Source organism: Dryobates pubescens, chromosome 2, assembly GCF_014839835.1.
Source record: "Dryobates pubescens isolate bDryPub1 chromosome 2, bDryPub1.pri, whole genome shotgun sequence".
NCBI lineage: Eukaryota > Metazoa > Chordata > Aves > Piciformes > Picidae > Dryobates > Dryobates pubescens.
Window position 1 is genome coordinate 53,414,706 of NC_071613.1, and position 21,306 is coordinate 53,436,011.

General features: G+C 44.6%; 1 protein-coding gene across 2 annotated transcripts in view; it reads right to left on the reverse strand.

The window, feature by feature from the left end:
* EPC2 (enhancer of polycomb homolog 2) overlaps window positions 1-17,787 on the reverse strand; it is a 51,124-nt gene extending 33,337 nt beyond the window's left edge. Inside the window, exon 1 of one of the 2 annotated variants that reach the window (XM_054177658.1) lies at window positions 17,418-17,787. In XM_054177658.1, the coding sequence (XP_054033633.1) occupies window positions 17,418-17,570 (153 nt within the window). In that variant the 5' untranslated portion in view covers window positions 17,571-17,787. The remainder of the gene's footprint in view (window positions 1-17,417) is intronic. The other variant, XM_054177663.1, reaches the window with a different exon arrangement.
* Window positions 17,788-21,306: the final 3,519 nt, after the last annotated feature.

The window sequence follows — 21,306 nt, forward strand, 5'->3', positions numbered from 1 at the left end:
CCCATCTACTGCAAGTTAGCACTAACCTGTGGCTTTCCTCTCCAAGCTTTTTCACAACCGCTCACACTACTGTCTATGGATCATCTTGCAGAACACCAGCACAAACTGACCAGTGACAGGAGGAGCCTGGCTGGAGCCTGGTATATTACAGAATCATTTCAGTTGGAAAAGACCTTTTAAGATGCTCAGTCTCTCTTCTATTGCCAGAGGCTTGCTACTACATACTGCATGTGTAGGCTTCAGACCCCCCATACCATTTAAACCACCACAAAACTAAGGCTCCAAATGGCCAAGTTGGCATATGCTGCCTTCTATGTGTCCCAAAAAGAAGACGAGGGAAAGTCTTCACCAGGACAAGATCTGAAATCACCACAGCCATTTAAGCTATGAGATCTCCAGCTGGGTAGCGGACTGCAGTGTCCTAGCAGATTAATTCTAGTCCTTAGCAGAACCAGGAACCTGGAAGTATCCTTCCCCTTTCATGGTTCTCCCCATCCCCAGCGTCCAAAATTGCCTCCAGATTCCAAAATTTGAGGGGAGGGAGGATGAAAGAGCACAACATCAACTTGAAGCTGAAGCTCAGCTCTGTCATAGATCTACACCACCTACACAATCCTCTAACCATCCCCACCTGACTGCTGGAAGGAGTACTTGTTTTGAACAACAAAAAAAACCACAAGCAAGCTTTGTTACTTCAGCTCCTCCTTGGGCTTTCTGGGGTCCCCCTCCCCACGTCTGACAACAGTGACTATCCTGGCTCACAAGAGGCCAGGCATGACATGGCAGCCTGGCACACAAAGATCCGTACTACACTCTTGGTTAAATTCTCTCACGACCAGGATTTCTCCCTCTTGAATTCTACGGAATTTCACTTAAAAACAGAGTAGTGAAAGAAAACAACTCTTTCAGAGTATGTAAATCACACTGAATAAATTATACTCTCTTAAATATTAAGATCTTGCAGAAACACAAATAATGCAGTTTCTGCAAAATTAGAATGTAACACATGAGTGACTGGAAGAGCAGCTTTGGGAATCTCCTGGAGCAGATGAAGCGACATTAAATCAAACTATCAGGCTCCCAAGTGAACATTATTAGAATTAAGACAAGCATGCAATATCTGCTGCGATCTGCTCAAGTTACTACACACTGAGTAAATCTGTCACTCCACTGTTAAAATGTGTCTTGGAGAGCTCTGCAGCACTGAGTAGGTAGCTCAACTAAACCAGAATGCATTTCATTACTCTGCGGCTTTCAGCTGCTGTCCCTTCAGATGTCCCCTAACAATTAAACACCACAAAAATGCTCTTAGGAAGGATTTGGGGAGGTTGGGGATCATAGGAAACCACAAGCTCCACCACTAAACAGGTTGGCCATGAGTTTTTGAAGTCCTGAAAATCTCTGATTTCTAAGCTACTCTGAGCAGCCTCTTCCAGTGCTATACTTACCCTCTTTGGCAAAATAAATACAGATGCCCCCCTTCCCTGGAGGTGTTCAAGGCCAGGCTGGACAAGGCCTTGAGCGACCTGCTCTAGTAGAAGGTGTCCCTGGCCACAGCAGGGGGAACTAGATGATCTTTAAGGTCCCTTCCCACCCAAAGTATTCTATGATTCTATGGAGAGCACTTCACTTCTTGGAGTAGCTAGTACCTAAGCTTTTAGCCACTATGGCAGCCCACTGATATATTAGCATAGGGTTTCTCAACATGTTTTCAGAATCTGGGGAAAGAATGAGCAAAGGACAGCAATGAAGTTTGTGAAGGGTCTAGAGCATAAGCCTTGTGAGGAACAACTGAGGGAAGTGGTGGCATTCAGCCTGAAGAAAGAGAGCTTGAGGGGAGAACATCTCACTTTCTATGACTCCCTGAAAATAGGCTGGAGCCAGCTGGGAGTTGGTCTCTTCTCCCAAGTAACAAGCAATAGCACAAGAGGAAATGGCCTCAAGTTGTGCTGGGGAGGTTTAAGTGGGATACAAGGAACAATTTCTTCACTGAAAGAGTGGTTAAACATTGAAAGAGGCTGCCCAGAGAGGCGATGGAGCCACCATCTCCAGAAGTGCTCAAAAAAAACCCCACCCCAAAACGAACATGTATGTGGCACGTAGCGACATGTTTTAGTGGTGGACCTGGCAATACTGAGCTAACAGTTGATACAATGATCTTGGAGGTGTTTTCCAACCTTGATTATTCTATGATTCCAAGAGTAGCCTCACCAGTGCCAAGTGGAGGAGCATCACGACTTCCCATTCCACAGCCACATTTCTCCTAACATAGCCAAGTCTACAGCACGCCTCAGTCACGCGGTGTGCATGCTACTGGCCCATCAGCACTGCTCATCAGCCAGGCACTTTCATCACAAGGCATCATTATCCTGCCCCAGGTACAGAAGCTAAGTGCTTCTAACTCAACTTCACAACGTTTTGGATGGGCCAGCCCTCAAGTTCCTCAGCATCCACAAAGAGAGACGCTCCACTGCTGGCAAGCCAACCGCTCCTAATGCAGCATCACTGACAAATGTGCTGAGGATGCGTTCCTTTACCAGCTAACCAACTGAAGCTGAACAACTTCTAGTTCCTCACCACACCCTCAAAATAAAACATATCCACATACTCCTCTAAAACAGGATTAAATAACTTGTAGGGAAGCTACTCTAGTCCACAGAGACCTCAGTAAGGAAGGGGTAAAGTTTAACTTGTCCTGCTCTGGCAGGGGTGTTGGACTCCAAGATCTCCAGAGGTCCCCTCCGACCCCTAACATCCTGTGATCCAAACCCACGCTGCCAAAAAGTAGTGAAGGAGAGCACAGAGCAACCAAATTTCAAAGCATCTCTTGGCTACATGGCTCTTTAAACAGCACAGATGAGTAATTCCCATTCTCAGGTTTTACAACTCTGCTGGTGAACATGCAGAGTTCCCAAGAAAGAGCTGACAATAGGTGTGAGTACTCACTTGACTATAAAAAGCCTTCCAGCATCACACAGCTTTCAAGCAGAAAAGTCTTAACACTATTACCATCACTCATCACAAATATTAAGAGCTTCAAAAGAGAGAGATAAGTAATGGTTTTAATTGGAGGGGGAGGGGAGAATAAATATTTCTTTTGAAGATGAAGTTAAGAAAAGCACAAATTTTAACTCCTGGAACAGTTCTGTTTAAACAAATTGAACATTTTTACATGAAAGTTGGTCTAAGTGTTGTTAAACCTCAAAAGGCGTTTTTAAAGACAGCTTTAGCAAGTTGTACAGCCAAACAGCTTTGTCTCCATTTTCCACCTTTTGTATGAGTTTGAGACAAATCCACCATATATTTTAACTTGCATTTGGTTCTGAAGTAGGGAAGATAAAAAGATCTCATACAAAATAACTGACCAAGCAGAGGAACCAGTGCTGATGGCAAACAGAATGTGCTGCCACGGGAACAAAAAGGAGTACCTGTCAAAGGGACATTACCCACTAATTCCCTAAAAGGCACATCCAAGCCTTTTGCACTAAAAAAGTCAAACAAACACAACTTAGACTGGACTGTTTCTTCAGCTAACAGCATCAGAGAGTTAGAAACATCTCAATGTTTAGTGTATGTAATGCTGCTGCTTTAGTGTATTTATGCATTTAAACAGAACTGTCCTCCAAGTGAAAGATTCATCACTCCAGATGCACTTCAGCCATGAAGGTGCCTCCACTGTACAACCACCACTCTGACAAGCGTTTAAGCAAACTGCTCATGCCCCTGGCTTTACATAATCCAGCAGGTTTTCCCTGCTGTAGGCAGCCTGCCCTGCCAGCACAAATCCACTCATTCCATGTGGAGCAGCAGGGAAGAGTACGCTGCTCCCACTAGGCTCACACCACCACCTTCCAAGCTCCAAGACAAATGATGTGACACCACTCACAGCATGGCTGACAAAGTATCAGCTTCAGTCCAGAATTAGAATAGAACAGAATAAACCAGGTTGGAAGAGACCTTCAAGATCATCGCGTCCAACCTATCATCCAATCCAACCCACCTAAACAACTAAACCATGGCACCAAGCACCCCATCAAGTCTCCTCCTGAGCACCTCCAATGATGGTGATTCTACCACCTCCCCGGGCAGCCCATTCCAATGAGAGCCCATTCCAATTAGGAGTGCAATCACCCCTCTAACTTACATTTAAACACTGCAATCATAAAAATCACAGAATGGCTTGCACTGGAAGAGACCTTAAAGATCGTTCAAGTTCCAACCACCCTGCCATGGGCAGGGACACCTCCTACTAGACTAGGTTGTTCAAGACCCCATCCAACCTGCCTCTGAACACCCCCTCAGGCTTGGAACCTGCACAAATTCTCTGGGCAACCTGGGCCAATGCCTCACCACTCTCATGGGGAAAATTTTCTTGCTAATGTCTCATCTAAATTCAGCTTCTTCCACTTTGAAGCCATTAGCCCTCATCTTGTCCCTCCATGCCTTTGTAAAAAAATCCCTTCTCTAGCTCTCCTGTAATCCCCTTCCAATACTGGAAGGCTGCTCTGTGGTATCCCCAAAGCCTTCTCTTCTCCAGGCTGAGCAACCCCAACTCTTTCAGCCTGGCCTCACAGCAGAGGGCTTGCAGCTCTCCCAGCATTGCTGTGGCCTCCTCTGGTCCTACTCCAACAGGTCCATGCCTCTGCTGTGCTGAGGACTGCAGAGCTGGCCTCAGCACCACAGGTGGGGGGGTCTCAGCAAAGCACATTAGGATCCCCTCCTTCACCCCGATGCCCATGTTGATGGGAATCAGTCTAGGGCACACTGGGGCTGGGCATGCACAGTGCTGGCTTTTGTCTAGCTTTGTACCCACCAACACGCCTTCTCCTCAAGACCACTCTCTGCCCAGCCTGGATTTGTACTTGGTTTTATCCTTGCTTTAATTCTTCCTCAGAAGGGGAAAAAAAATAATTAAAAAAAAAAAAAATCCTACAATACTGGTACCTAAAAATAGTTAGCTTTAGTTGTGCACATTCAGGACCAGACACAAAGCCCAAATCAGAGCAAGGTAGCCTCTCGGCTTTGTACTTTCATCCCTGAAACACCACAGGTTTTGTATTCCTTCTAAACTTTCTATCTGGGCGCTTCTTGAAGAAAAAAGGTTCAACAATAGTTGTAAGTCAACAGCTAATATTCTTCTAAAGATGATTTTTGTTAAGCTTTAACAGTGATTGACACCAAACACTAATGCTACCCATTAGAACCAGATTTACCAATACGTTCCTTTTTATTCCACTGCTGCAGACCAGAGCACTTAGATCCTACAGACCAATTTGCCTTTTTCCTTACCCTTTAAGCTCCCTGTTGCCATCCTCCACAGTGCTCTCTCTTCAGAGTTAACAGAAACAACATAACATACAACAGCTCAGCTTTTAACGTCAACTCTCTTAAGATCCATGGCTTTAACTTCCCAGTACTCCACCATAAGTACCATGGAAGAGAAAAGTGGATTTATAAACAGTTTTCCTTACTCAAAATGAGGTATTTCTAAGCCAACCTAGAGTCAGCCTTCCAACTGACCTGCAAACAGGCAGGGAATTAAAACAAAGCACACACAGCAAACTAGCTAAAGCCCAGAGATCTTGTTTGCTGAATGTTATCTTCAAATGGGGAAACAGAAATTAATAGAGTGTTTTTATAGTTAACATGGATATTCAGAAACAAGAAGTAGAGAATTTTCATCTGAAATGTTCAGACTCATTTTGCAAAGTCTCAACCACAGCCAGCAACACCTGCTGACAAGGCAAAGCACCATAAAGCTCAAAAGCCACTTTGATCTAAAGCCTCTCCCCCCTCTGAAGCCATAGCCCTATCTACTCCCTCAAACATTTCCAAGACAAAAGGGTAAACTCAAGCACCAGCTTTTGTTTTCTTCTGCGGTTAACCCTTTCAATCCTTAACTGCCACAAAAACCACAGACTATGAATACCGGTCCTCCTCAGAGCAGAAGGAGCTTGAGGTTTTCCATCAAGAGGGATTCATTTTTGTCTGCAGAACATCAATGGGATGAATCTCTGCTTGAGCGCTTAGCAGCTCAGTGGAAGTGTGGTGGTGTTTTGGGGTTTTTTTTGCATAAACAAAATAATGACCAATTACCTGAAGTATGATCAACTCTTGTCTTAGCATTATCAGGACTGAATGCAGATCTAGGCAGATGAAAGGCTTAAGAGGGAAAATAGCAAACCAGAAGGGAAGATTATTACAGCCCTGGTTTCCTTTCCTCTCCCTCTGCCCTGGGATAATAAGCAGTTAACCGAAATAAGGAGTCATACATAGGGCAGGAATTTTCGCCCTTGAGACAGCAAGGATTATCTTAGGAGAAACTCACTGCCTCATTTCCAGTTTATTTTGCAAGCAACTATTTTCATGAATTAGCAAAGTTGATCATGTTTTTGGTTTTTTCCTACTAGAATTGATCTATTCAGTAATCAGATCAGTCTCATCTTGCTCACAGTGTCCCCCTTGAAAGGCTGTGTTAGTTATGAAGTGACACGGGGAGCAGGACAAATAAAAATTCCCATGCTGGATGCAAACCATCACCCCCGAAGCAAAGCGGCTGTCGGGGACTGCAACTCCTCCCAGCTTCCCCAAGGGGTTTCTGACACCGGCTGGAAGGAAGCTGAAGACGACCCACAAGCAGCGGGAGCAGAATGGGCTCACAGACCCACAGTTTCACTTTGTTGGGGTTTTTTACAATCAGGTTTTCCCAACACTATACCCCCATCCTGTTCTTTAAATAATCACAAGAGCCACGAGCCACACACTTGCCTTCTGTGCTGCTGAATTCTTACTACAGGCAAAAAAATACTACACTAATGGTAGGCTGATGTTACAGAGGACTCCATGAGGGTGGTGATGGCAAAGTGAATCAAACTACACCACTAAAAAGAAATCGTTTTAAAAGAAAGCATTTTAAAAATCACCAGAGTCCTTGGAATGGTTAAGATTTCATAATTTAGCTCCTCTAAAGTCACTCTTATTTCAGAAGTGAATTAACTAATACGACAACACAAAACAACCCAACGCTTTCCTTTCCTGCCTTTCCTTCTCCAGCTCTGCAAACACTGCTAGTGCTACCTACACACCAAAGCCAAGCCATTCTCTGACTACTTTACATACAAATCGTCCAATTACAGACAAATCACCTCAATGTTATCTTGAGAATGCTGATGTGGACTGAAACAACACAACAGAAGGACCAGGCAACACCTAACTGAGCCCAACACTCTTCAATGACATTTCATGCCTAGATAGATAGGGCTACATAGGAGCTGTGGATCTAAATGAAGGAAAATCCAGTTTGGGCCAAAATAACGCCAATAAATTTCTTCCTTTCCCCTCGGGCAGTCTGACTAAAGCCAATTTAAGTACTATAAAGCAACTAGAGGAAAGCTAGGAAAGAGTGAAAATGAGCCCATGAGACACTGATGGAGGTACAGAGGAAGTGAGACAGCCAGAGAATATCACCATCATTTTTGTTCCTTTAGTTAACTTTGCAGCACCCCCACCCCCCCCCCCCCAAACATTATATATATGAAAAAATAAAATCCCTAAATAAGTTTAATGCAGAAAAAGTGATGTGATTTCAGTCAACCTATGCAATCATGGACATAAAACAACCGTGAGACATCCCAAGCACAACAGCAATGATGCATGGGAACACAAGCAATCTCTCATCCCTATACATAATGCTTGTTTGCTGTTTAGGAACATGCCATTGACACAAAACTGTCAGCTTGTGACATGTCAAAAACCCCCCAACCAACTAGAGCATTTTAAAGTTACAATTATAAAAGTTTTCTGTTTACCCACACATGAATATAAATTAATTATGAAAAGTACAACTACCGTTAGAACAACAAATTAAACTGAATTGCTGCAAATTACTTCTGGAACAGCTGAATAATGTACTTTAAAGAGAAATGTATTTCCTTAATACTAGGACCTCTTCTCCCCCAGATGCCTTGGAGAGAATTGTTAGAAACACTCTACGATCTCTCCAAAGACACAGAAATCAGTCATGGTCTGGCTCTTTGTGATACATTTGCATGCTTCATCTTAAACACACACAAAAAAATTAACCAAGTGCATCTGAGGTATCCCTTCTTTATTTTCTTTGCAGTCTGTCTCAGTCAGCATAACCTGTGTGTCCCAAGTTGGACAAAGTGGGATGGAAAGGTATTCACAAGTCTACATACATAAATATTGTCTCTTATTTTTCACGTAATTAACCTGACAATGGATTTCATGAGGTTGAGAATCAGCAATTGCCCCTTAATTAAATACAGTATTACACACAGAATTTGGACATTGTTTGACTCCTGTCTGCACACATCAAAACCTTCTTGAGGCCAGAAGTCACAAAACCATGCTCCTCACAGAAGAGGGGAAGAAGAGTCACCAGGAGGGAAAAGACTGTGAATATCCTTGAAGAGAAGCTGGTCACAGCTCCCCATGGGATTTGTCTCCCTGCTGAGAAGCCACAAAGACCTGGCAAAGGCAGCACAGTGTGGCTGCTGCCTCTCTTCATCCCACAATCAGAGATTTGTGTTACCCAACAACTTCCTAAGGACACCCACTGCTTCTGGTCCCAGCACAGCAACCTCACTTGAAGATCCTCATGCGGCTAAGACATCTGAGGCTGCCTGCTCTGTATGTTAGCAGAAAAACTGTCACCTTAAAGAGCTGGACTTTCAGAACAGCAGTTCCCACTCTTATCACACAAGCTATATATAAGCCCTTATTTTGTTGGGGCCCCTCAGAAGCCTAAAGGATGGCCACATCAATGAAGGATCAAGAAGTGTGGATGTGTATATCTGCTTCAATGAAAGATGTACACTAAAAATGTTAGTGCCAAGGCAATGCCACACAGAAAAGTTAAGTGACCAGGAGTCTGGGACCAAATGAGCCAGTTAATTTCATCTTCATCAGCAATGCAGTTTCCTGGAAAGCCTCAGGTGTAACTTCAACACTCGAGAACAAGCTACTGACAGCACATGTCTCTCTTACAGCACTATGCATTAAAATCTTCTGACTTGTAAGTTCTTACTGTGGATTCTTACTTCACAGAGGTGCACAGGGAATATCTGAGAATTTGTATTTTGCAGTTTTTAAAACAAGTGTCCTCACCATTTTTGTCAAATGACAAAAAGTGTGAGTTGCAGCCATGGAAATGGCAAAAAGCCAAGAAAACCAAATTAGAAACTAAAATGTAAACAACTAAACAACAGAGGAGGAAAAAAAAACCACACAAAAGGCAGAGGAAAAAGCAGCTGTAAATATGCTGGCTAAGAACTGACACCTACATGAACTACTTTATGTGTCTCGGGGGACATGAGAGGGTAGTTTGCTGATAAGGCAAACTGATGGAAAAATGACATCTAAGCAACTGGAGAACAGTCTCAGAAAGCAGCTGTATTAAGCTCTAACTTCTCCCAGTTGAGGATGAAATAAACATGAGAAAATCCTTTACAGAGGAAAACTCTGCTGAAGTAGATATTGGTGAGGTGTTGAGCACACCAAACTTCAAGGACCAGAGAAGCAAATCTACTGGACAAAAGCAACCCAGTTCTGTCTTCACATATTTACTGGTGGGGGATGGTGCTTTTCTTCACCATGTAACTTAGAGGACACACTCCGGTGTCAGCTCACCTCCTCTTTCCACCCTGAAGCATGCACTGCAAACTGCAACAGACCAAAGGCATATTTGTCAAAATAAAGTCCACAATTCTTACTCTAAGCATTTCCTTTTTGGCTTATTCCTGGTGAAATAAGGGGTTAAAAATAATAACCCACACCCAAAACAAAGTAACACTCAGGTGTGGTGATCTCTCCTTTCCCCTTAAAGAGTTAGGCTTTTGTGTGGAGTAAAAGCATTAAATCACAATTAGAACTGCACCAAAGAAAATTAGGAGAAATAAGCATTCAGTGGTTTATTTCTGTAAAGTTTTGCTCTGTTACATTTAGAGCACTTCTGTGATGAACAAGGTCTGTATTTTAAGCCAACACCTTCAGCCACAGTGTGCAGGGATCATTGGATATTAACAAGTAGGAATTTGCAAAATGGATTACAGTTGAAACTGTAGAACAGCATATTAGAAGATGCTTAATTTCTTTGAACAAGTCAATATTAAATGCACAATTAGGACAAACTGAAAGTAATGCCAGAATGTTATTTTCTCTACTTTTCACTCCTTTCTGTACACTACAATTGAGTTCTGGTTCAGCAGTTCTCTGCTAGTTACAGGAATTTCTGTTCTCCACCAATGGGCTTGGGGACACCTAAGGTTTAACTATCATTTATATCAATATTAAATGTGGTGTTTATCTTTTAAAAGCTAAACAGATAGAATAACATGTCAAGGCATCTAACTTTTAAAATTAGTATCAACAAGGCATAATTTGTTAGCTTTGTTGGCAAAACAAATGACAAGTAGTCTTGGTGCCATGGGTTAGTTGTTTGGGTGGTGTTGGATTGGTTGATGGGTTGGACGCGATGATCTTGAAGGTCTCTTCCAACCTGGTTTATTCTATGTATTCTATTCTAAGTAACCTTTTGAATGTCCAGCACCAATGAAGAGCATCCTTCTCATGAAAAATAATTAATACCAAGATTAATGTAAGTAGATTTAAGGTCTGATGATCTCACTTATTCAAACATGACATCCCAACTGATCTCAGTCAACACAGAGCCTGTATGAAGCTGACTGCTGTTCAGCCTTGCCAAGCAGGGACAATATGAAATCTGGAATCATGTAATTCAAGGCACAACTGAAGCTGTCTGAGGTACTTCTTTCCAAGGTTTTCTTAAATTGAAGGAAAAAAAATGTTGCCTGCATTTGAGATGTTCCAGGGCTAAGTGACACAGCACAGAGATGCAGATTGCAAAAGGTTCTCCTAAGCTTTCATCATGAAATTATACCTCATCCTCAGGGAACCTGCCTATAAGGGAAAGTTCCTGCATAATGAATTGAGGTGTGACTCCCAATTAAGGCCCATGCAGATACCATTGTTCTCGGCTGTGCTCAAGCACCCAAGCAAGTTAGGGCAGTTTACTCTCAGGGACTGGCGTTAACTGACCCCATGCACAGACTCTAGCCTGCAGCAAAACCACAACTTTATCTATACTAAGAGTGTGGACTTAAGATACGGCTGAACCCATCTGACCTCAAGATGACACCAAAAGCGGTCTCACCCTTCTCCATGCTCAAGCTTCTATCCCCACTTCTTGCTGAACTTCTCCATGGTGGGCTTTCACCTCTCACCGCTGAGTCAGATGGTCCTCAGTACTCAAAAAATCAGATCATCCCTACTAGCTACAGGCCACAGTTGCTCTGCCTCAGCTTTATCTGAAGAGCACACTCGACATGTATCCCAGACTAAACCTGTACTCACAGGCCGTTGCTCCAGGTGAGCTGAGAAGTATTAATGTGGTAAGTCCTAAAACTCACTCTAAGACTTAAGAGCAAATCTTTGTATTGTTTAACTTCAGCCACATAAATGCAGCCAAATTAAACAACCAAATGCAAGCAAATTAAACCAAAAGCTAGCTGGTTTAACAGCTCACCAATTAACTATCCTTACCTACCCCAGCGTTTAGATGGGGTCCGCATTCATCCATAATTTGTTTCCATCCTCACTGCAGTACCGAGGTAACGCAATTTAACCTCCTTAGCGTTAACTCTGATGTATCCTTATGGGCCATAAGTACCAGCAGTGGACTAAAAGGAATTTCTTAGTCACCAAAATAGTTTGCAAGTGAAAGCACAGAAGGATAGAAGATCACAGCTGAAATAATGGCTGAGAAACAGAGCTGAAAGGTGTACTTGTGAGGAACATCACTGCGTGATGCAATGGGTCTCACAGGGAGGGAGAAAAATGCAGGACCTGAAGGCAGGGGAAGAGGTCTTGTAAATAGAGCTGAAGTTTATAACCCATGAATAAAGATTACAACACAGCATTAAGTCACCTACTACCAACCCTACCTCAGTAATGCCAACAGGCTCCAAACATACCCCAAGTAAGTAAATTAACACAGGTGCTGAACTCAAGCTGGGAAATCAACTTCTACTGGTAATTACATCTCCTAACACATAAGCAAGTTGACTCTAACCAGACAACCACCCACCTTCTTCCCAAAGAAAGTTTGCTGTCACTTAGTTTTGTGTGCAACTGCAATCTGCTGAGTCTCTTTTTAAGACTTTCATAAAGTCTTTTTGAGATTTTTGTTTTAGAGAGTATTAGCATGATTTGAACTGAAGTTATCCTCTGCTGACCTCCTACTTTACACACTGGAGTCCTGGCTTCTTGCTTTACAAAGCCCCTCATTTGTAAGCAACTTTAAGAGTTCAACCACAGGTTATGAATGTACATCTGACATATGAATCTCAGGGTGGAATAGGTTCTGTCCATCTGGGGAGTCATTTATGTGCATTTAAGCTTTAAAACCAAGGTTGAGTGCATCAGTACCAGGTAGGTACCTCTGACCAACAGCTTAGGTAAGTCTTCACACATTTGATGCTTCCCACCTTGGAGATATTCAAAAGCCATCTGGACATGGTTCTGGACAAGTGGTCCTTCTTGAGCAGGGGGATTGGCCTCCAAGGTCAGTTCCAACCTCACTGTTTCTATGTGAGCCTTTAACACTTGACTGCATTAATTTAAGCACCTTCCTAGAAGTCATGCATGTTTACAGTGTAAATAACAACAGAACTTCACCTCTCTTTAAAAGAAAATACCATCATTGTCAAAATTCAGCACTTAACAATTATAACTCAGCAGAAATAATTATTGCTAAGTTAGGAATAAAGAACACGAGAAACTACCTGTACCATCTCCATATACAAAGTCAGCTTAGAATACTTATGCTTTCCAATAAAGAAATTAAACCACAGCTGGAGTGGAGTAGGAAGACTTGAGCACTAAACTGCAAACTCTGCTTTCACTGCAGAAAGCAAGCTGGTGGCACAGAGGCACTCAACTGCAGCATGTAGGATTGGTATCAAACAAAACTACTTGTCTTCATGATGACAATTAGCTGTCATGTGAACCACTCCATTCATCTGCTTACAGAAAAAAAGACACTATCAGTTATAGCAAGCTACAAAAAAAATACATAATCCTCAAAGTATGTTGAAACCATTTCAACACACAAAGCCTTTTCAAAAGCAGAGGTCCCCAAATGTCATCAATGTGTTTATGCTCACACAGGCAGGATGAAGCCCCTCCAAGACAAGAATAAGAAGTGACTATTTTTTGACCTTATAAACAGAAATCACCAAAAGAACATTTAGGCTTAAGAAGACATTCACATTTTCTTGCACACAGGAATGGGTCATAACCAACTTAAAAAAAATAAAAGCAAGCAAGCTTTTATTAATGGGATCTGTGTGCACGCACCTATTTCCAGGTCAAGCTGACTGAACTCTTCCAGTTCACTGTATCAGCAAAAATATCATTATGTTGCACCCTATCAGCAAAAACATCCAAACTAAAAAGCTATAACTTGTTGAAGCAGGAAGCATTAACTTTGCGCAGGAGAATTAAAACACTGGTGGAGAAACATCATCACTACCTCCAGGATGCCTTGAAAGCCAGACATTGAACACTTCAAGATTCCAGTGTTAAAATGGAAAGTGAATGAACTAAGGGAGGGAGAGAGTAGAAACAGAAAGTGAAAAAAAAAATAATAAATATCAGGTTAGCTATTTCCATCCTCTCAAAACACTAAGAAGTGAACGTTCTATTTAACAATCAGTAAAAGATCATCGAGAGGTGATCACTCGGGGACTGAAAATAAAGTCACTTCTCATTTGTACTCTGTCAGCATTTTCCTAACATTAAACCACATCCTTAACTTGCTGTTCATGCACTTTTTTCCTCTCTAACCTTAGTCTTGTTGTGTGCTATCAAACCAAACTAAAGGAATGTACATTCAAACAGGAATTTTGAGATGAACGTCCTGAGATGAACGGCCTTTGAGCAGGCAATCAGGTATCATCAGTTACCACCATGCTTTTACCGCCCCAACAACTCAAGTAAATTTACTTCTGAAACCCTTCAGCCTGAATTAGTCTCATTATTAAGTGTGGTCTTCCCCTCTGCAATGTGCAACTCGGCAAGCTCCAGCAGTATGTATCCAAATAAAAAGCACAGGTGATAAGAAGCAAAACCAGGGCTTATCTGTTCTGCAACTTTTCTTCCTTCCAGCCAAAACAATTCATTACTGTTATGAAATACAACTCTTACTCATCAGAAAAAAACCAAAAAGAAATACAATACTAAATGCTCCTGCTCTGTTTCTGAGGCTCATAAAAGGACATCTACCTGCTTTTGCTCCACAGTGAACTCTCTCTCACATGGCTTTAAAAACAAAATACAAACTCACATGGTTTTTCTTCTCAGGTTTAATTCAGGGTAAATAGTAATCACTTGCAAACATAAACATGCAACAGACCAGAAGGGTAATTCTTTCCCAGCTGGACTCTCCAAGTGAAAGGAATGAGCTGCTGATTTGTAAAATGCTGTGAGTGGATATAAATCTCTAAGCTACTGAAATCGAAAAATCATTCTAGAATCTTCATCAAGATGAAAAAGGAAAGTGGAATGAAGATGTTCATACTGACAAACCGGGCAGGACACTCTTTGCAGCAATGTGAATTGCTGGCCAGTGTGGGACTACAGCGACTGACATTTTACTACACAGCCCAAGTAACTTCAGTAATTGTAGAAATGAGGGATAAACATTTGGTGTCACGATTCTGCAGTGATGAGCCTTGTGTCCCCCCACAAGCTTTAAGCCCCTCTATGTTCCAAGCAATTGCACTAATTTTTTTTTTTCTAAAGGGCCAAATTCTGCATTTTTGTACACACAAAATATTAATCACAAACAAAATGAATCATGTGCCTGTAGCAGCACATGCTGTAGGTTGTAAAGAACAGGTCAGACAGATGTGTCAGTCTCAACATCTGTAAAAGCTTCACACCTGTAAACAGAGAGTTATTTCCAGTGAAAGCCAGCTCTGGAAGATTATATCTGACCCCATGATACTACAGACCTTTCTGATCTCACCCAGGCATCACACAGGGCGGCACAGCAAGGAATGCAGTGTCCTGGGGCCAGAGGAACATGAGCTTTGTGTCTGCGTACAGCAAACATAACTCCTCCACCACTCTGATGATTCAAACACATCTCACAAGCTGCACCCCTGGCAAGAAGTCCAGCCTGGAGACACTCACAGAATCACAGGCTGTTAGGGGCTGGAAGGAACCCCCTGAAGATCATCTAGGCCAACTGCCCTGCTACAGATGTCAGAAATGAATGTGTGGATCTCTCTCTACCCCCAGAAGTCCCTTTCAAAACACATGAAATCAAAGCACTATTTACTCTGAATTAAAACTGTTTATTTCTCAAATACTGTCATCCATAGAAGTCTTTCTTCAAAGAGCTTTACATGCCACTACCACAAAAATATTCATTACAGAATTATTTGTGCAACACTGGGAAAAGTGCTGCCCCATGAATGGAACTGTCACTACACAGCAACAGTCTAAAGGAGCTATTAACAGTACAGTTCACAATCTTGTCTAGCTGATGAATCTAGCACTGTACTTACAGAGTGGTCATTGAAGCAATATGTATCATAATTTATCAGACACAGCCACATTTCAGTGCAGGAAAAAAACCCCTTCACTCTTTACAGACAAGCAACATTTTAGTACAACGCTAAAGCAGTTTCACTGAAATACAAATCTCATCTTCACAACCATTTAAAGAGAGTCCACAAGCAGCTTGCTTGAACTCTTAAGAGCAATTTTTCAGTAACAAGTTTATTTAAAACACAGTTCATCAAAATAACAGATTTCTTTTATTTTTAAAGCACTATATTTTAATAAACAACTAAATGCAAATACAGGGCTACATCGTGGACTCTGAAGACTGAGAAAACCAAGTTCCTCTCCAGGACTGCTTTGTTAATACCACGCTGCTGTTCCTCTAGCAGACATTTACTCTTCGGGAAGTACTGGAGGTTTTGATCACAGTGCAAACTGATTTTATGCGGTGTAAAATAACGGGGAAAGAGCCAAAACCCACCACCACCAAACAAACGCACAACAGTAAGGCAGATGATTCTTTTTAATATCAATAGTCAAGCAAGGAGGAAAAAAAACAATGGGAAAGGCATGGAGCCTCCTTTGACAGCTGTAACCTCCGAAAAGCCAATCCACAGGCACAGAGGTTTGGCTGAGGCGGAGACACGGATTCATTGAAGAAATTCTGGAGGGTGCATTTACTATCGGCTCTGCATACCAGTGCAGACACCGCAGCCGACAGCCTACATCTAAGCCTTACACAACTCTGAGGACCGCAAGACTCGATGTTTAAAGAGCAGCAAGACAAACCGGTGCATTCGACTACCACGGCAGCGGACAAGCATTTTCAAAGTGCTTGTCCAAACCCCCCAGAACTTCTCGTTACTGAAGCGGACAAAAGCTTTCTTCCCTCTTAAAACACTACAAGGAGAACAAGCACCACATATCTATTTTTTAGCACTTGCTGGTTTATTCAGAAAGCTTCTAACGCTGAATGCAACACGTTCAGCCGATGCATCTGACATTTGATGTACAGCATGCAGCACAAAACCATCTCCTTTTGGGAAGAAGTAGGAAAAACCCGCGCTCGTTATAACCGCCGCGAATTTCTCCCGCAGCAGGGAACGAGCTCGACGAGCAAAGCAGCTCGCTGTCCCCCTCCAGCCCACATGTGGACGAGCCGTAGTAAGTGCAAAGCGCAGCCCGCAAGAGTCATCCCCGCTTCCAGCTCGGGCAGACACGGCAAAACGCCGCTTGTCACTACAGCGTCCCCAGAGTCACCCTGCTCCGCCTCGGGAAGCCTGCAGCCCGCCTTGCCTCAGCAGGAGACGAGAGGCAGAGCGTCCCGTTCCCGCTTTCCCCGCTTCCTGGTTGCGGGGCCGCCGCCGCCAGGCCGCTGCGAGCGCCGCCGCTGCCGCTCCCGCTCCCTCCCGCGGTCCGGTCCGCCCCGCTCCCCGCGCACAAGGAAGACCAGCGGCTGCAAAGCCAAAGGCACGCTACGCCAACTGCGGCCGCAGCGCTAGCTCCCTCATTCAGAGATGCAGCTTGCGCTTTCCTCCTTCTTACGCTAGCGTAAAGGCCTCCCCCCCACACACACTAATCAAAACACTCGCGAGTCGAGACGCAAAGAAGATGGCGGAGCAGGGCCCGCTTACGGCGTCGGACAGCAGTTTACGCTGCGCTCTTTGCGCAGGGCCCCGTAAGAACCGTGCAGCGCTGCGGTGGGGAGCGTGCGTAGTGCGCTTGGTGAATGCCAATGGCCTATTTCCCGTGGGGGGGGGGGGTGTCTGATAAACAATGGTGCCCCCCCTGCGCGGCTCCCTTACCGATTCCTCCTCTTTCTCCATCCCCGTGGGCATCTGCGGCACAGCCCGGTTGATGGAGACGCAGTCGTTGAGGTCGGGCATGTCCTTGCCGCGGTAGATGGGCAGCGGTTTGGCGGCGTCTAGCGCCCGGGCTCGGAAGGAGAGTTTGCTCATTGTCTCCCCCTCACAATAACACCCCGGGGCCGGGCGGGCGGGGGGGGCCTTCAGTGCGGCCTCGCCGCCGCCTTCCAGCCGCTCCCGCACCCGGCCCGCACCACCATGGAGGGTCCCGCCGCCCCGGAACAGCTCTCCGCGGGGCCGCCCGTAGCTCACAGCGCACGCCCTGAAGCCCTAGATCCGCGCCGGGCTCGCTCGATCCGCTCCCTGCGCCATGGCAAACATGGCGGACATTAACCAAAGCGGCCAGCGATCCCGACAGCCAACGCGAGAGCTGCGGGGGGGTGAGAGGGGGGTGAGAGGCCGGCAGGGAGGAGGGAGGAGAGGGGAGCCGCGCTGCGCGCGCAGCCGAGGGCGGGAGGCTGAGGGGAGGCGGCGAGAACGGCGACGCTGAGGCGGGACGGGACGCGACGCGACGGGACGGGGCCAGCTGAGGCGAGGCGAGACGGGCAGCGGAGAGGGACTCGCTGTCTGCCCCCACAGCCCCCCGCTGCGGGAGGAGCTTGTGAGAGGGTGGTGGCTGCGAGCGATGCGCCCCGCCGCCGCCGCCAGCCCCGCAGCCGGTGACAGACACGGTGCTGGTGGCGGGAGGCCCGTGTGGGAAGGGCCGGCTCCTTCTCGCCTTAGCGGCTCCAGGCTCCTCTCCTCGGGCTGATGGCCCTCGTGCTAAGCTCTTGGGCGATTAAAACCTTGTAACAATAAAAACAACCGTCGAGAGAATTAAGTCACTGACACAAACCGATGCTTCTCAAACAAGCTCACGCCTGCTCAATTTTAATTGTTTTTCTCATCGAGAGTGATGTCCTGTATTGTCCTCTGCATTGACTGAGCCTCCAGGAAGGGTTGGAGTTCCACGTAGCATAAGCCAAGGTGCTTCTCACGCAGAAAAGTTTGTTTTAAAGACATGTCCTAGGTCTGGAGTCACTCTGGGATAGCTGTGTGGGGTGTGCTCGCTGATGCTCTACCACTGTAGCAGTGCCTGGCTCCCATTTGCTTCTGCCCACATTCAAAGGACAAGATGCCGAACAGGAAGAAGTCATTCGGCTGGGAAAAGGTAATCCTAAATTCTTCACGTGAACGCTGCCACAGTCCTCTAACAATCCAGAGCTGTCCACGCTGGTTATTGAGTCTGCAAAGCCCTTCGTCAAGACCTTCAGTACTTCACATGCTTCCATATCATTTTGACACCCTAAGATCAGGCCAGCAGCTTTTTCTCCACCTTACAGCTCTTGCAAAGGTTGTCAGTGCAATCTCCTGTCTCTGAAATAAACTGCAGCTGTTAGCCAGGCAAAATTTGACCATGTCAGCATTTGGACCACAGTGTCAACTGTAGTTAATAGTCCGTGTTTTGACATTTTAAAGAAAGCAACAGCTAGACCAAAGAGGTTCAGCCTCTGAATTGCTGCTTGTTTGTAGTTACCAGCTGCATTTGTTATTTATATGGTTTTATATCACAAATGGAACAACTGCTCACGCTGAAGACATGATTTACAAAATGAAGAATGAAGAATTGCGTCAGCTGGGGAGAGAGATAAGGAAGATGAAACAAGTGCAGGAATACACAAGAGGTAAAAAGAAGCAGCAGTAGCATTATGGACCTGAATTAGTTTGGGAAAGAGATCTGGAAATTATATTAGCTGCTCCTGTGGAAGCATCAGCTTAGTGTTTGATAACAGTCATATGAACAAATGAAGCTCTGAAAATTATGAGAAAAGGAACAGAGAACAAAACTGTGATAGATTGCTCTTACTTACAATTCCCTTAAAGGATTTGTATTTATAAAGACACACAATCCTTGACTAGGATTAGATTTAACACACAAATATTTAGAAGTTGTATGATTTCTACCTTACAATTTATAGTTCAGCACTGTTTTAGAAGTGGCCAGACTTCCCACACCCAAAATCATTTTGGTATCCCCAAACTGATTCATTATTCATAGAATCATAGATTCACAGAATGCTTGGATTGGAAGGGACCTTAAAAATCACCTAGTTCCAACCCCCCTGTCATGGGCAGGGACACCTTCCACCAGACCAAGTTGCTCAAGGCCTCATCCAACCTGGCCTTGAATATCTCCAGGGAGGGGGCATCCACCATCTCCCTAGGCAACATGTCCCTGTGCCTCACCACCCTCACTATCAAACTTGAAATTAGGAAGAAAATTCTTGAGTCTAGCCTCCCCAAGCTTCATTCCTTCTTGTCCTATCACTGCAAGCCCATCTGTTTCATAGCCCCCTGCTCTAAGAGGCTGTAAGATGTCCCTGGACCCTCCTCCAGTCTGAAGAGCCTGTCCCCATAGGGGACGTTCTCCAGTCCTCTGATCATCTTTGTGGCCTCCTCTGGACCCACTCTGGTAGTTCCATGTCCTTCTTATGCTGGGGGTACCAGACCTGGACACAGTGATCCACGTGAAGTCTCGTGAGAGCAGAGTGGAGAGGGAGAATCACCTCCCTCATCCAGCTGATCACACTGCTTTTGATGCAGCCCAATATGTTGCTGATTGATACTATTGATTGGTAGCACCAGATAGTTGCCATCTTCCAAAGAGTAACTGCGACCACTTCTGCCTGAAGTTGTCTATCAGCAACTTAAACGTGTGCCTGAAATAAATGCTGAACTGAGCTTAACCTCACCCACCAGCATCCCAGCCACCTTCACATCACATTTAAATTTACACCCAAGTGTGAGCTTCTCCTACAGATGTTGACAAACAATATATGAGGGGCATGAATTCCAACCTCAGTAAATAAAAAGCATTTTCAGCTCATGTTTCATGCATCCTCCGTGTAAATGCCATTACATAGCTTCTGTCAGGGCCCCGCTCTGCAGACAACATGCATTTGAAAAGGTTGGCACAGACAGTTCCTCCTCAAGTGCTTCCTCGAGTAGTTAAAAGACAAGAAGGACTTTCCTCTTTCTGCTTCCCCTCTAGCAAGAAAGAGGCATTTTACACACTGCCGTGAGACCTTTTTGCTTCTCCAGTCAGTACAACTGAACAATAGATACCAATAACCTTTTCCCTCTGCGTGCATCTTCTGTTCTTTTTCACTGCTTAAACCGAAAAAATAAGAAAGAACAAACCCACAACATATTTACCCTCGGGGTGGCTCTTAGTCCTGAACTCATCCCATTATTTTATTTCTCCAAGCAATGCAGGGTTGTTTTGGGGTGGGCTTTTTCCCCCCAATGATGCCCTGTAGGATACAGATGTTTTTTTGTGTAGTCAAAAAAAGGCATTGCACAGAGCCCAGCGTGGGTAGGACCAAAGTTTCAACTTACATTATCTTAGCTTGAAGCCAGAACCGTACAGCTTCTCAGGGCACACTCTGATCTATTTATCTTGCAGAATATTACACATTTTCTGTAGGATTAAAACAAACAACAATTACAAAACAAACAACAAACTCACAACACCTAAACCAAGAGCTGTGTTTGTCCTATAGATAAAATGACTTACTTTTGATCCACAAATCAAGGAAACTGCTCTGGTGAGTTTGCACCTGGAGTACTGTGTTCAGCTCTGGTGCCCTCAACACATGAAGGACATGGACTGATGGAGAGGGTCCAGAGGAGTGCCACAAAAATGATCAGGGGGCTGAAGCACCTCTGCTATGAGGACAGGCAGAGGGAGCTGGGGTTGTTCAGCCTGGAGAACACCCTGGGGAGGCCTAATAATGACCTTGCAGGACCAGAAGCGGGGCTGCAAGAAGGCTGTTTCCAAAGGCCTGCA